Raw genomic sequence first — 14,343 nt, 5'->3', positions numbered from 1 at the left:
CAAATAACACAATGTGTAACAAAGTATAAACTAATATATAGTAATATGAATCATTTGGACCAGGTCAAAGAATACTTTAGACATACCAGTATTACATTTGAAACACTCCAAAAGGTCACAAGACTCCTTTACTTAAGTGCAAGCCCCCACTTCTAAAATGAAGGATGACATTTCTTTCCGTCTCAGTGTAAAGAATACACATTCTTAACATTACGGAGAAAAAAAAAAGTTTGAAATCCAAGCCTATGGGCACAGCTGAGCCAATGGAAAGGGTAAGAGATACAATTAAATCTCTTTAGCAAAGTAATACTAAACCTCCCCCCCAAAAAAATAAATAAAATTATAATATTAATATTAAAATATATATATATATATATTTTTTTTTTATAATATTTTAATTATAATATTAGCAGTGACACTTAAAATGAACCATACATCTCTGCATATTAGATTCCAGATTTTTACTATGCAGAAATGATAAACCAAAATGAATTTAAAAACAAAAAAAAAAAAAAAAAAAAAAGTAGCATTTTAAAGAAAATGGACGCTGATGAAAAGCTTCAAATTTTTTGCAAAATATTTAGGTGTCCATTCAAATGAGTACCTAGCCACAATCAAAAAGTACACTAAAAACACAAATAAACAGTGTAAACATCAAAGCAAATGCAAAAGCCATTTAAAAGTTAAAAGTACATTTTAATTAAATAAAAAAATTAAATTCTGAAATATATGCTACAGAGTGGAACAGACCATAATGGTGTGAGGGATATTGACTTCTGACAAAATAAAGAAATAAGACACATATTCATTAATAATTATATTTTTTGCATTATAGTTAACATATTCTTGTGTCATCCTTATTTTTTTCTGTAAGTATTGATAGTTATACTCAAATGTAATTTCTGTCCTTTGAAAATAAATATCATAAAATAGATTCACATAATAAATATTCTTTACAATAAAAAAGTTCAAACAGACTTTTGTCTTAAAAAATAAGTAATATTTTTTGTGATTTATACATAAAATATACAAAATGCCAGGCCGTGGCTAAGGCAATTATAAACAAGATATTGGGGGGGGCAAAAAAAAAAAAAAAAAAAAGGAAGTGGGAGGAAAACAGATCACCACCAGGAAACATAAAATATCGGATCCCTGGGGAAAAGAACTTGTTTTGTTAAGGCTACTGCATTTTTTGCCACCTGAAAACACCACATTAGTAACAGGAACCTGATAAAGAGACATTAAATTATGGGATTGATTTAAATGTCCTTTAACATAGATAGGTGTATCTAATGCCACACTTGTTGCATACTGATTAAACCCTATAAAATGAACAGGAACGTAAAGGCAACTTACAGAGAATGCCTAACTTGCTATCTTACACAGTCAAAGAGTAAGGTCTGAACGTTGTCAAACAGGATATTATGAAGACCCCACTTCTGTGATTTGCAAAACTATCTAATAGACAAGTAAAAATAAATGTGGAAGGTATCATCGTTCCTCAAAACAAATATGGAGTTAATGTGCATATGCCTAAGCCAACAACTCATCTAAGTTAATTACTGTGGAAACCAGGCAAAGGAGAACATTTAAAGGATTAATAGTTGTACTTATGAAAACATATGTTTATACGCAGAGCCTACACAGCAAATAGATCCATAAGCTGTCCAGAAAAACTCCTCTGCTTAAAGTCAGGAGGGCTTGCCCTGACCTCGTGGAACATCATCCAGTTTGCAATATACAGTATTTGAGTTCTTACATCGGCAACCTGGGCGATTTGCTCTGTCATAACAGCTACGACAAAGTTTAAGGCATCCCTTGGCAGGAGGGTAGCAAAGTAAGCATGGTAAGACTAAGGACATGAGTCCCATACACAGGTATCGAGAGCAGCAGTGTGATTGGTTGCAAGAGCAAGGGTTATCCGCATACGAGTCGCCTTCATCGTCATTAGAGCAGTGGTAGAAAGTTGCTTTAACCAGACACATACAAGTGCCATATTCCACCATGCTCTCAGCAGAGCAAAGACATTGACCATTGCAAGCCAAGCGTGACGGTAGAGTCCTTGGAGCTGTGCAGTCTGCACATTTGCACTTTCCACACTGTTCACAAATAAACCTGTGTTGCGTTGAGTCCACTTTTAAAGCGCTCTTTAGGTCATCTACTACCAATGCAGATGTCTTAGGTTGCATCCGAACTACCCTGTCCGTCCTGTAGCCAGAGCTGTGTCTGGTAGGTGGAGATTGTCCCAAAAGTTCTTGTTCAGAAGATGCACTATTTGTGCTCCCAGAACTTGCTGCACTTCCTGTGCTGGTTGACCTACTCAGCACAGGAGCCCTTGCCATGTTCACATGTCCCGTGTGAGGCAAATGAAGGGGTCTGTGCTCATTGTTATTATTCACATTGACTGGTATGATTTCATGAGTCCTCTCCTGCTTACTGTACCGTGGAGCAGTTTTGGGCCCATGTTTCCGCACCATGGATGGGCCCTCTGTATACTCGTTCCTGCTCCGGAGAGCTTTGATCTGGTCCAGAGACAAGATGGTGGCTGGTTGAACCTCCCGTTCATACTCCAACCGCTGCCTGCTGTCTAAAGAAGGCTGCTGGATGACAACTAATGAACCGCTAGTGCCATGTTGACTTTGTAGCTCCATCTGTAGTGATCTCTACTTCTGGCATTCAATGGGAACTTGGCATGCATCTGAAAAACTGCAACAGAGAAGATATATGCATAAATACAAATGGTGGAGGAGAAAGCAGCACAAAGAACATTGTTTATTAGGCTGTGATCCCGACTCTCTAAGGGAGCAATAGACCTAATCTGAAGAGTTCTCTTCAGGTTTACAAACATTATGTTACCAAATGTTGTATTTAATAAAATGGCAAAACAGTAATAGACATCTAAAGCCAACTAGTACTTTAGAAATGAACGCTTTCTGACAACATGTGATAGCGCAGCAGTATGTCTGCTGTAAGATTAGCCCCTATGCAGCCGGAGACCGATGTAATTACATTATAGGTACAGCTCTGGGGAATAAACTGCTGCTAAATAATCCAATTAAGGAAGAGAAAGCAGAAAATACATCGACTATAGGTCTCTCACTCTAGTCCCAGAATTTGCTTATTCTACTATAAAAAAGACAAATGCAAAATTAAACAGGTCAGTTCCACAAGATATAAAGGAAAGAAACAGTTAATATGTAACGGTGACAAACATTAATTCAATCTCTACCTTATAAGTCATGTAAAATATGTATACACTAGATCACAAGTGCATACACAACAGAGGCACATATACTGGCTGACAAGTCATGTAGTTAAGAGGGAGGAGGGTGCACGACTAAACTAGCACAAATAAAACAGAGAATAACTTAATGTATTTAACTACAGACATTATATATTATGTACACACAGACACTAACTTACAAGTATATATACAGATACTTAATAGCTTACAAGTCATGTCAGTACATATACACGTACACATACGAGTACAAACATGGACACGCTCACAAATCATACATTCTCTAGCTCACAAATTCTGTCTGCGCTCAGTGTGTATTTACATGTGTGCTTATAGTTGAACTAGTAAGTGTTCTTCTGCGATATGTACAACATATACGATACATACATGTGAGCAAAATTATATATAAGGAATTAGAGGAACACATGCACTAGATCATAAGTATATATGCAAAGACAAGCACACACATGCAGTAGTTCCCAATATAGCTATGTAAACTACATAACCTACATACAAGCGCACACATGCATCAAGTCACATACACGGCAACTCAAAAGTCATGTATGTAGAGGATAAACGCACAGACATTAGCCATGTATTTAGAGCACATATACATACACAGGGAAACACATACACTAGTTCATATTTCAACAAGCAGAAAACCCCTCGGTATACTCCATGTGGCATAAATCCTTCTATCCAGAGCGGAATCGCAATAGTTTACAGATGGGACCTTGTTCCTGTAGTGATTGTCATCCACGTTTGGGGAAGGTGGGGGTTGGGGGGAGATCCCAGGATGGGGGAGACAGAGGAAGGAAAAAGTTATGAATGAAAACAATCCCTGGCTGTGAGGAGGAGGAGGGAAAGGTGAACATGACCGCAGGGGGGCGGACTTTACACTCATCCACACGCACTAATGCCCTGCGATCAGTCAGGACACAGCCCGGGGTAATGCCCTGGCATCATGTGCACGGTGGTGCTGCCACCTCATCGTCCCCACAAGGTGCATCCTCTGCCTGCCATAGAGGAAGGGGAACAGGGGTGACCCGCTCCTGCACCGTGCACAGGGTGGGCTGCCTTTCTGACACCCCCCGCGAGCATTAACGCCTGAGCACCTGTTGATCTCCGGGCACAGACGCTGGCACCTGCTCGGGGCCATCACACCAGGGAACTTACCGAGCTGCGAGCAGGATCCAGGCACAATCCCATGTAAAGCAGCGCTGCAGCGGATCCGGGCGGCGCAGTGGTGATTAAGCATGGGACATGAGGCGTGTCATACTACTAAAGCCAAATAATCCGAGGGTGACAGCAGGGTAGATCCACGGCTAGTGTGCACATTAATGGCTGTCAGCATGCACTGCAGGACGTGCTTGTCAGCGGTGCTCGGGCTCCGGGTTGCTGCATGGAGGGGGCGCTGAGAACTCTGCAAGCGAGACTTCTCCGACTTTCTCTGCACAATAAAATCCAGCGATCTGTAAAACACACGATAGTTCCTCTCCTCAGCGGAGTGCAGGCTGGCGCGATGAATGAGGGTGTCACCCTGCAGCGATCACTCACAGCTCCCGGTCCAACCTTCCACGCCTGGCGCTCTCCTGCCTCTGAATGAATGGATTCCTGGAACACTGGGTTTGTTCAAGGGGAGGGTTCGGATTGGCTGGCTGTGGAGTATGGAGCAGCCCCGCCGATTCTGATTGGCTGTCGGGAGGGGGCGCGCTTGCTGCTGTGGCGCGGGCTGAAGTTTGCGGGAGCTGAGCGGAGGGAGACTGCTAGGTGTATGCGGAGAGAGAGCGCGGCGGCCGTGCTGGTGCAGCGCTCTCCCGCCGCAGCACCGCTCATGTGCCGGCCCTTGTCCCAGCTGCTCCTAGTTACAGCAGCGCGGGGAGGAAGACCCGTGACCTGTCCCCGGGGAGAGGGGGAAGGGTCCTGCACATGGCTGCTTCTCACAGAGAGGAATGGGCTGGCGGTGACAGGGTTAAGTGCGTGTGTCCCTGTGGAGGACAACGGAAATGAGCCGCACACCTCAGCCCGTGTGAATGAGCGGCCCCCCGCTGCTCCTCCTCAGCACACAGTGCCCGGGCGGAAGGAGCCGCGTTCACCTGCCCTGCTCATTTCCTACCATCAAAGTGCCACATGCTAATTAACCCCCGAGCTCCCTGCTGAGGCTGGACGGCTGCTGCCTGCACGGGCTTGTACATGGCTGCTCCCCTCAGCAGCAGCTCAAGTGCTTGTCTGCCTGTGGCACAGACTGCGCCGAAGAGATGAAAGCTGGCAACCAATCCCAGAGCAGCTTTCACGTTATCAGTCATTAAACAAAATGAAAGCTGAGCTATGATTGGTCATTTTTTTACCTCAGCACCCAGTTAGGTCTGTCCCTTTATTCTCTAACCCAGGGTTCCCCCACTCCAGTCCTGAAGGCCCACCAACAGATCATATTTCAGGATTTTCTTTCTATTGCTTAGGTGATAATTGCATCACCTGTACAATGCAAAGGAAATCCTGAAAATATGATCTGTTGGTGGGCCTTCAGGACTGCAGTTGGGGAACCTGCTCTAACCCCCACCTAAGAAAAATGGCGGCTATAATCATGTCTGTTGCTATGTGCAACTGCTTTATTTTTACCTGTACATGGCTGTGGTGCCAGACTGCAGTTCTTTCTTTCCTCGCTCAGATTGATGGCTGTACATTCATTTTTTCATGCTTTTGTGTTCAGTTTCACCTATATTTTCTCTCAAATTGCAAATAAGCGGCTTAAAATATAAGAAATATCAGTAAACTCTCCATCTCTGCGCTCGGAGTTGCCCCATTGACTCGGCCCGTTTTTGGTCTATATTACAGGTCAACGTGTTTCCTGGTCTATTCACCCGGGATGCCAAAACCTGTGAGGAGAAGAACGATCCTTACATGCGCCATGTATGGAGCGTCTGCTCTCGGCGTGATTTCTATGGCAGCAGAAATGAGCTGATGACCGGACGGATGCATGTCGGGTGCTTGGACGCATGCTTACACGGCCGAGAACCAGGGATAGACGTTCCTATGGGGCTTAGGCGATTTTTCGTACATGCGTCACGAAAATGTGGACGATTTTCACCCATATTATTGTCCGTGTGACATCGTCTAAGTATCATTTTAACATGTACATGAATTACAGTTTCCCAGGTTAATGATGGCAACGTATCCACAAACATCGGATGTAGTCCAGATGATATCCATAGTAAAAGCTCATCTGAATGTGTTCTTAAGGACACTCATTCCCATTCCCTCAAGATGGCTGGACCATCCCTGTAAATAAGCCCCTGTACATTGTAGATTGTAAGCTCTTACGGGCAGGGTCGTCATCATCTTCACTTTAATTATTGCATCATCTTTAGCGCTGTTACTTATGACTTGTGTATGAACTGTTGAATTGTAAAGCGCTGCAGAATATGTTGGTGCTATATAAAGATTTATTATTATGTCACTTACAAAAAATGTTAGAATCAGTGTCTGTAAGCCAAAATCAGGAGTGAAACCTGCATAGAGATAAAGTAAGGCAAAGATCTCAACCTCTCCCAAACCTTCAGACCCACTAATGGCTTTGGCTTTTAGATGGTGGCTGTTTATTACAGAACAAAGCCATGGAAAGTGCATGTCAATGACAAACACATCATGCAAATGGGGGAGTTAGTGAGACAAAACCTTATCAGACGTTGCATTTGTCAGAAAGTGAGAACTCACTAGCCGCCCTCTTCTCTGAATACGAAAATCATCACAAGCAGCTCTGAAAAAAGGTGCAAGTGTTTTTAGGTGCCCTTTCCAATGGAACCCAGTGATAAATATCCCTCTGATCCCAGGAAGGTCACATGAGTGCAGCTCTGCATGTCTATAGGAAATGACAGCTGCTGGGGGCTAGACAGCACAGGGGGTCTTGTCTGTGCAGCCCCCTATAAACAGTAAAGCACTAATCTCATTCCAACACTGGACACTTTCTCTTCTCCTAATATACTACTTCCAGGCACCTGCATGCTTACAGGATTACACAAAGCACTGGTTGGGATATGGTTAACAGTGAGTGACTTGTTTACCCAGGACATATTTGCACATGAGCTGCACTTCCACATGACACATCCTCCAGTGCTGATCACAACCAGATAACTACTGGCCTTTACCACTAGTATTTCCCCTTCTAGTTCTCTGATCCTGGTGCAGGCTACCCCCCCAGTACAGACCAGTAAGTACAGGTTGTGTGATCAGAGACCCCAGGAGGACACAGCACATACTGCTGGACAGATGGCTGAGCCAGACCCAGCTGTCTGCTCTCATTGTGAAAGAGGAAGCAGCACATCCGGCTGCTTTTCTATGTGAAATCCTATTCTTGGCAATGGAGGAAACCACAAGTGGGGTTAATCACTGCACAAGAGTTCCTGCCTCACTTCCTACAGACACATCCAGGATCGCATGCTTCCTACATGATCCATAGGCTTCCCCACATAGCGACACAATGCTATTATTATATGAGACCCGGCAACATACAAGCTGCTCTACTTCCCCAGGTCATTGTCACCCTGCTGGTTGTCTACTGCTCTTGTTTCATGAATACCACATCTAGTTCTGCTTGTAAATAAATCTATCAATTATACAGTGAAAACATCTTCAACTTTCTAATTTACTTTGTGAGACAATCACTATTTCCAAGATCTCTACTTGCTGTAAATGAATGGGAAAATTTGCTGGAAAACTTGCCCTGATCTTATCCAGGTAGCTGACAGTGCATGGCTCATTTCTTGGAAAATCTCCATTCACTTAAAGGGAACCTGTCACCAGGTTTGGCCGATAAGCCCTGAACGGCATTGGCCGTAACTCCTATGTACAACATTCTATAACGCCGTTTATAAGCCAGCAATTCGACCTGCAAGAGAAGAAAAATAAGTTTTATTATACTCACCCGGAGGGCGGTCCGGTCCAAAGGGTGTCGCAGGTCTGGGTCCGGCACCTCCCATCTTCTGGTGACGCTGTCCTCCTGCTTGCATAGTCGCTCCCCGGCATCGCGCACCTGCGCAGATATACTTATCTGCCCTGTCGAGGGCAGAGCAAAGTACTGCAGTGCGCAGGCGCTGAGCCTCTCTGACCTTTCCCTGCGCACTGCAGTACTTTGCTCTGCCTTCAACAGGGCAGATAAGTACGTCTGCGCAAGAGCGCGATGCCGGGGAGTGACGATGCAAGCAAGAGGACAGCGTCGCAAGAAGATGGGAGGCGCTGGACCCAGAACTGCGACACCCATCAGACCGGACCGCCCTGCAGGTGAGTATAAAAAAAGTTATTTATCTTATGTTGCAGGTCGGACCGGGGGCTTATGTACGGCATAATAGAATGATGTAGATAAGCACTGAAAGGCAGTGGCCGTAACTCTTATCAGCCAAACCTGGTTAACTTTAAGGATAAGTGCACACGTACCGGAACTCTCGCGGAAATTACCGCGAGAATTCCGGAATTCCATTCCACGGGAAAATCGCATTTTAAATTCCTGGGATTTTCCCGCGGAAAAACTTGCATTTTGCAAGCGTATTTAGCTTGCAAAATGCTAGCGTTTTCCAAGTGATCTGTAGCATCGCTTGGAGAACTGATTGACAGGTTGGTCACACTTGTCAAACATAGTGTTTGACAAGTGTGACCAACTTTTTACTACTGAGGCTGCCTATGCGGCATCAGTAGTAAAAGATAAAATGCAAAAAAAATAAAAAATGGTGTTATTCTTACCTTCCGACGTCCCACGCAGCCGTTCCCAGTAATCCTTTGCGAAAATGCCCGCGATGATGTCAGTTCTCGCGGGATCGCGATGTCTCGCGGTGATTCGCGATGACGTCACGCGAATGACCGCGAGACTTCGCGATCCCGCTAGAACGGATGCCATCGCGGGCATTTTCGCAAAGGATTACTGGGAACGAGAGCGTGGAGAGAAGCGGGAAGGCTGCACGGGACGCCGGAAGGTGAGAATAACAATATTTTTTATTTTAAATTCTATTTTTTACAGGGATATGGTACCCAAAGCTCGGAGGACAGTCTCCTCTCCTCCGGACCGTGGGTACCATCCGCAAATGTTCTGCTTACTTTCCGCATGGTGTGCACAGCCTCATGCGGGAAGTAAGCGGAACAATGCATTCCTATGGGTGCGGGATCGCCGCGATTCTGAAAAATTAATGAGCATGCTGCGGTTTTTACCGCGAAGCGATTCCGCCGCGGTAAAAACCGCAGCATTAGCACAGCATTGCGGAATCCCATAGGAATGCATGGGATGCTTATTTTTCGCGTTTTCGCTGCAAAATCGCGCGGTTAAAACTGCCGCGGAAACGCGAAAAAAACGCCACATGTGAACTCAGCCTAAAGGTTTTTTTCACATTTATATAATCACTTTATAGCTGAGAGGAAGTACATTTGTAGTCAGTGACTGAGAACACTGTTGTTTACATGCAGCGCATACATATTTACTCCTGCTCTCAGCTAAGAAGTCTATACACTTGCCTCCAGTCTAAGGCGATGTTCACACATTGCATTTTTGCTGTGTTTTTTTCTGCAGCCAAAATCTGCTCTCTTGGCAGTAAAGAAGTTGCTTACAAAAGCAGGTTTTGCTGCATTTTTATTGTCTCTTGTGCATGCTGAGAAAGTTTAGTGCCTCCCAAAAAAACACAATGCAACTTTCTTAGGTTTAGGCTATGTGCACACGTAGATTTTGGTCCTGCGGATTTTTCCGCGCGGATTTGTAAAAATCCGCAGATAAAATCTCAGGTCAAAAGTCCTGCGGTTTACCCACGGATTAGCCTGCGGTTTCACACCTCTACAATGGAGAAGGTGTGAAACCGCAGCAGAATCCGCACAAAGAATTGACATGCTGCGGATTTGAACCCGCAGCAAATCCGTACGGAAAAATCCACAGCATGTGCACAGCGTTTTTCACTTTACCATTGAAAACAATGGTACTGTACAACGCGCCTAAATCTGCTGCGGACCCGCATAGCCTGAAACGCTGCGGATCCGCAGCAGAATCCGCACCGTGTGCACATAGCCTTATGCACCAAAACCTGATACCTGCAGTTTTGCTGCATTTTTGCACTTATTCTTTGTTTTCTGTGGGTGAAAAAACCTAAAGAAGTTTGCAAAAATGCAGCCGTTTTCCAATTAACTAAGGAAAAAAAAACTGTGTGTGCATGAGATTTCTGAAATCTCATAGCTGTTGCTGGTACTGTAAAAAGCAACATAAAATTTACATTAAAAAAACTGCAGAAGGGGCGTGGCATGGCGAGCGAGGAGTGAGGACGCATGTAAGAGAGCTCCCGCTCCAGCACCGGTGACCGACCCGAACAGAGCCCAGAATACTCACCCCACCTTCTGATGTCGGCTAGAAGGACCAGGGGGAATACGTCCGCGGGCCCCTCAGCACCCGACAGCACTCCCAGAGGCATTTCCCGCTACCTTATAGGAGCGGGAAGAAGGAAGGCCGCGGGCGCCATGACAGGTGTGGAGACCGGAGCGCAGCAGGCCCCGCCGCCACTAGGAAGTAAGGTGCAGGCGGGAGGAGAGAGAACTGGTGAGACGGCAGCCGGAGGGGGACCCCCTGGGAGGAAAGGGGGCACATCCACGGGGGCCCAGCAGGCAGCGAGGCTATCTCCTCCTAATAAATCCTCTGGGGCCCAGGAGATCCGTCAATCACAGGGGCACCACGCGGACGGTCCCGCGCAGATACAGGCCGGCGGATCAGATAAGAACCCCGGGGAGATGAGTGCAGAACCCCCCGTGTCACAGAGAGGCGGCAGTGTCCCCACAGACGTCGACATGGCCACTACAGCTGTCCCTGCAGCGTTGGGAGCAGCAGACCCTATGATGATGGACACCGCAGCATCAGATATACAAAATAATGTAACCCGCCGACCAGACGCACTCCTGACACCGCAACACGGGAGATCATTCTCCTCCACGACAGGGTGCTCCGTGACACCCATGGGAGCTGATTTCAGCCTATTATACAATAAGATAAAAGATATCCCGACGAAGCAGGATATGGAGCAGTACATTGCTAGTCTGGAATGCTCCTATAAGGCTGAACTTTCCGTACTAAGAGATGATATTCAACAATGTGGTGAGAAAGTGGAATCTCATGACCAGCTTATAGCCTCCCTAACCGAAAGAATGGAGGCTCAGGAAACCGCCACAGCCGCACAAGCAAGACAGTTGCAAACTCTAGCAGAAATGATGGATGATTCTGAGAATAGGGGACGCAGAAATAATATAAGAGTAAGGGGATTGCCTGAGACTATATCCCCCCAAGAGTTGAACACCACTTTGAGAGATATTTTTAACTCGGTACTAGATAGGCCTCAGGATGCCCCACTGGAACTGGATCGTGCCCACAGGTCCCTGGGCCCGCGTCCCAGCGAGCAAGATCCACCGAGAGATGTGATATGCCGGGTTCACAAGTACCAACTTAAAGATGCGGTCATGGGAGCAGCCAGGAAAGCAAAAATTATAAACCACTTGGGATCTCGTATACAGCTCTTCGCAGACTTGTCCAGATGGACACTACAGAGACGCAGAGCTCTCCGCCCCCTCTTAGACGAACTACAACGACGCGGCCTTCCCTATACTTGGGGATTTCCATTCTGTCTTCGGGTTCGGAAGGGAGGTAGAGTGCATTGTTTGAGCCATCCTGGCGGAGTTCCGGCGTTCTCAGCTGCCTTGGATCTAACGGAGGTGGATATACCTGACTGGCCACCCCTGCCTTCATACTATAGACTTGAAGGTCTCCAAAGAGGCCAGAACCCTCAGCAGCAACGTCGTCGCAGGGGCCGGCCCAACAGACCAGGGCACATGCATCCTGTAGACGACGAGGCTGGATAGTATGCCTTGTCCTAAATTGCAGGTGGCCCTGCGGTGTTATGTTTTGAGGGTTAACTTACAGTCTAGAAGGTTATACTGGTTTTGAGTTTAAAAGCGAAGTATTTATAATACTATCAGTGTTGTCGATATCGAAAATAGTTAAGAATTGGGGCATGTTTCACTAGCCTACAATTAGATGTTATACGTATATTCTCTAACTGTTCAGTTCCCGTTATAAAGGGAATACGATGGTTAAATCATTGCAGGGTCGGGAACCGGGGGAGTAGGTGTCTCCAACTCCTCTTTTTGCTGTACACTTAACCCCCGGATGCGCTGGGTTGCCATCGAGGCACGCAGCTGTTATATTTTACCTCCAACAGGTTTTCCTGGAGTGTGCTTACTTACACTCGTATAGTTAAAAATCCTATTTCTTTGTCTCCTTTCTCTTTTTCCTTTTTCTAACTTCTCGTCTACTTTCTTTGTTAATACCCACTCCCTTCACTAGCTCTCCCTCCCTCATCAACAACGGGCGAGGACTCCGAAGCCGATCCATCTTGTTAACCGTAGCCTGCATCCTTGACCTCACGCTGCAGATACAATGTCGGGTAAGACCACTGTACAAAAGATAACATTGGGCTCTTTGAATACTAGAGGCTTTAATACTCCGCAGAAGCAGTCACATATTTTATATGGTATGCATAAGAAAAGAGTAAATATAGTAATCCTACAAGAGACACATTTTAAAGTCGGACACATCCCTAATATTCACGACAGACATTACACGACCTGGTTTCATAGTGCTAAACCGGATTCACGCTCCCGCGGGGTATCTATAGCGCTCCATAAATCCCTCCAGCATACCATATTGGACACATTGGTTGATGCGGAGGGCAGATACGTGCTTTTGAAAATTCAAATTTTTTCAACCACATATACTATAGCGGGTTGGTACGCTCCCGGCCGGGACCAAATACGAGCTGCTAGATCTTTCCTGAAGATCGTGGCTGAGTTTGCCGAGGGGGTGGTCATACTGGGAGGTGACTTTAACATGACTCTTAACCCGACTCTAGACTCTACGGCAGCGAGGTCATATCTTTCATATCGCCAGCTATCCTCACTGAAAAGGGATCTCCAGGATTTGCGACTCACTGATGTCTGGAGACTTTGTAATCCCAATGAAAGAGACTATACGTTCTTTTCCACACCGCACAACTCTTATGGGAGGATTGATTTCTTTCTCCTTAGCCACTGTGCATTGGCCTGGAACCCGAGACCTTCTATCGGGAGTTTTCTATGGTCGGATCATGCTCCAGTGTTTCTGGACATTAGCCCTCCTGACTCGGGGCAGCGGCAGTGGACGTGGAGATTGAACGATAATCTTTTAAAAGATAATACTTGTGTGGCCGACATCAAGTCTACCATAGCGGACTTCTTACAAGACCATGCACACGACACTACTGCCATCCCTGTTAAATCGGAGGCCCTTAAATGTGTTCTCAGAGGGGTCCTCATTAAGCATGGATCTCGCTTGAAACGAATAAAAAGTAAAGAGATTACGGACTTGACAGAAAAGATATTGACGTTAGAGACGAAGCATAAAACGGACAAGGACACGGAAACGCTGATTGACTTGATCAAATACAGAGACGATCTGAAGTCCCTACTGAGTGAGAAATACCGACACCACAGAAATCGCTTTAAAAGTATATTATACGGTCAAGTTAACAAATGTGGACGTCTACTGGCCAGGTTCTTACATCCGCGTAACCAGACTATATACATCTCTTCTCTCCAGCAAAAAGGGGGTCGAGCGACGTCAAACCCGACAGAAATTTTGGACATAATGAGGCGTTACTATCATACATTATATAATATTGGTGGAGATTGTTCCCCTCAGTCACCTTTGGATCATCAACCATGCATAGAATCTTATATTCACGACACCGCCCTTCCCACACTGGCCACGGATTTAACCATCCCGTTGGACTCAGACTTTACGACAGAGGAGATTGTTGAAGTCATCCAAAACACTCCGGCTGGTAAAAGCCCGGGACCGGATGGGTTTTCCCCTCATTTCTATAAGATGTTTCAGGAACAACTTAGCCCTATTATGACGGGGGTATTTAACTCCATCACAGCTGAGTCCCCGTTCGCCCCACAGTCTTTAGAGGCTTTTATTACGGTGTTACCAAAGCCGGGCAGGGACCCTAAATTAGTAACAAATTACCGCCCAATATCTCTCATCAATGTTGATGTAA

At 45.7% G+C, this 14,343-nt stretch overlaps 1 protein-coding gene and 1 long non-coding RNA gene across 2 annotated transcripts; one reads left to right on the top strand and one right to left on the bottom strand.

The window, feature by feature from the left end:
• Positions 1-675: 675 nt before the first annotated feature.
• On the bottom strand, positions 676-5,244 carry SPRY1 (sprouty RTK signaling antagonist 1). Its single transcript, XM_073572038.1, has 2 exons — positions 4,418-5,244; positions 676-2,706 (listed from the first exon to the last, which is right to left on the bottom strand). The coding sequence occupies exon 2, from the start codon at positions 2,649-2,651 to the stop codon at positions 1,692-1,694; it is 960 nt and encodes a 319-aa protein (XP_073428139.1). The 5' UTR covers positions 2,652-2,706; positions 4,418-5,244; the 3' UTR covers positions 676-1,691.
• Positions 5,245-5,489: 245 nt separating this feature from the next.
• On the top strand, positions 5,490-7,168 carry LOC141086207 (uncharacterized). Its single transcript, XR_012231539.1, has 2 exons — positions 5,490-5,605; positions 6,077-7,168. It is a non-coding gene; the product is annotated as an uncharacterized lncRNA (long non-coding RNA).
• The last annotated feature ends 7,175 nt before the right edge of the window (positions 7,169-14,343 follow it).

The sequence above is a fragment of the Dendrobates tinctorius genome, unplaced genomic scaffold (genome assembly GCF_039654945.1).
Source record: "Dendrobates tinctorius isolate UK_male_01 unplaced genomic scaffold, ASM3965494v1 ptg000030l, whole genome shotgun sequence".
Taxonomy (NCBI): domain Eukaryota; kingdom Metazoa; phylum Chordata; class Amphibia; order Anura; family Dendrobatidae; genus Dendrobates; species Dendrobates tinctorius.
Note: the sequence above shows the minus strand (reverse complement) of the source record. Positions and strands in the feature narration are given on the sequence as shown.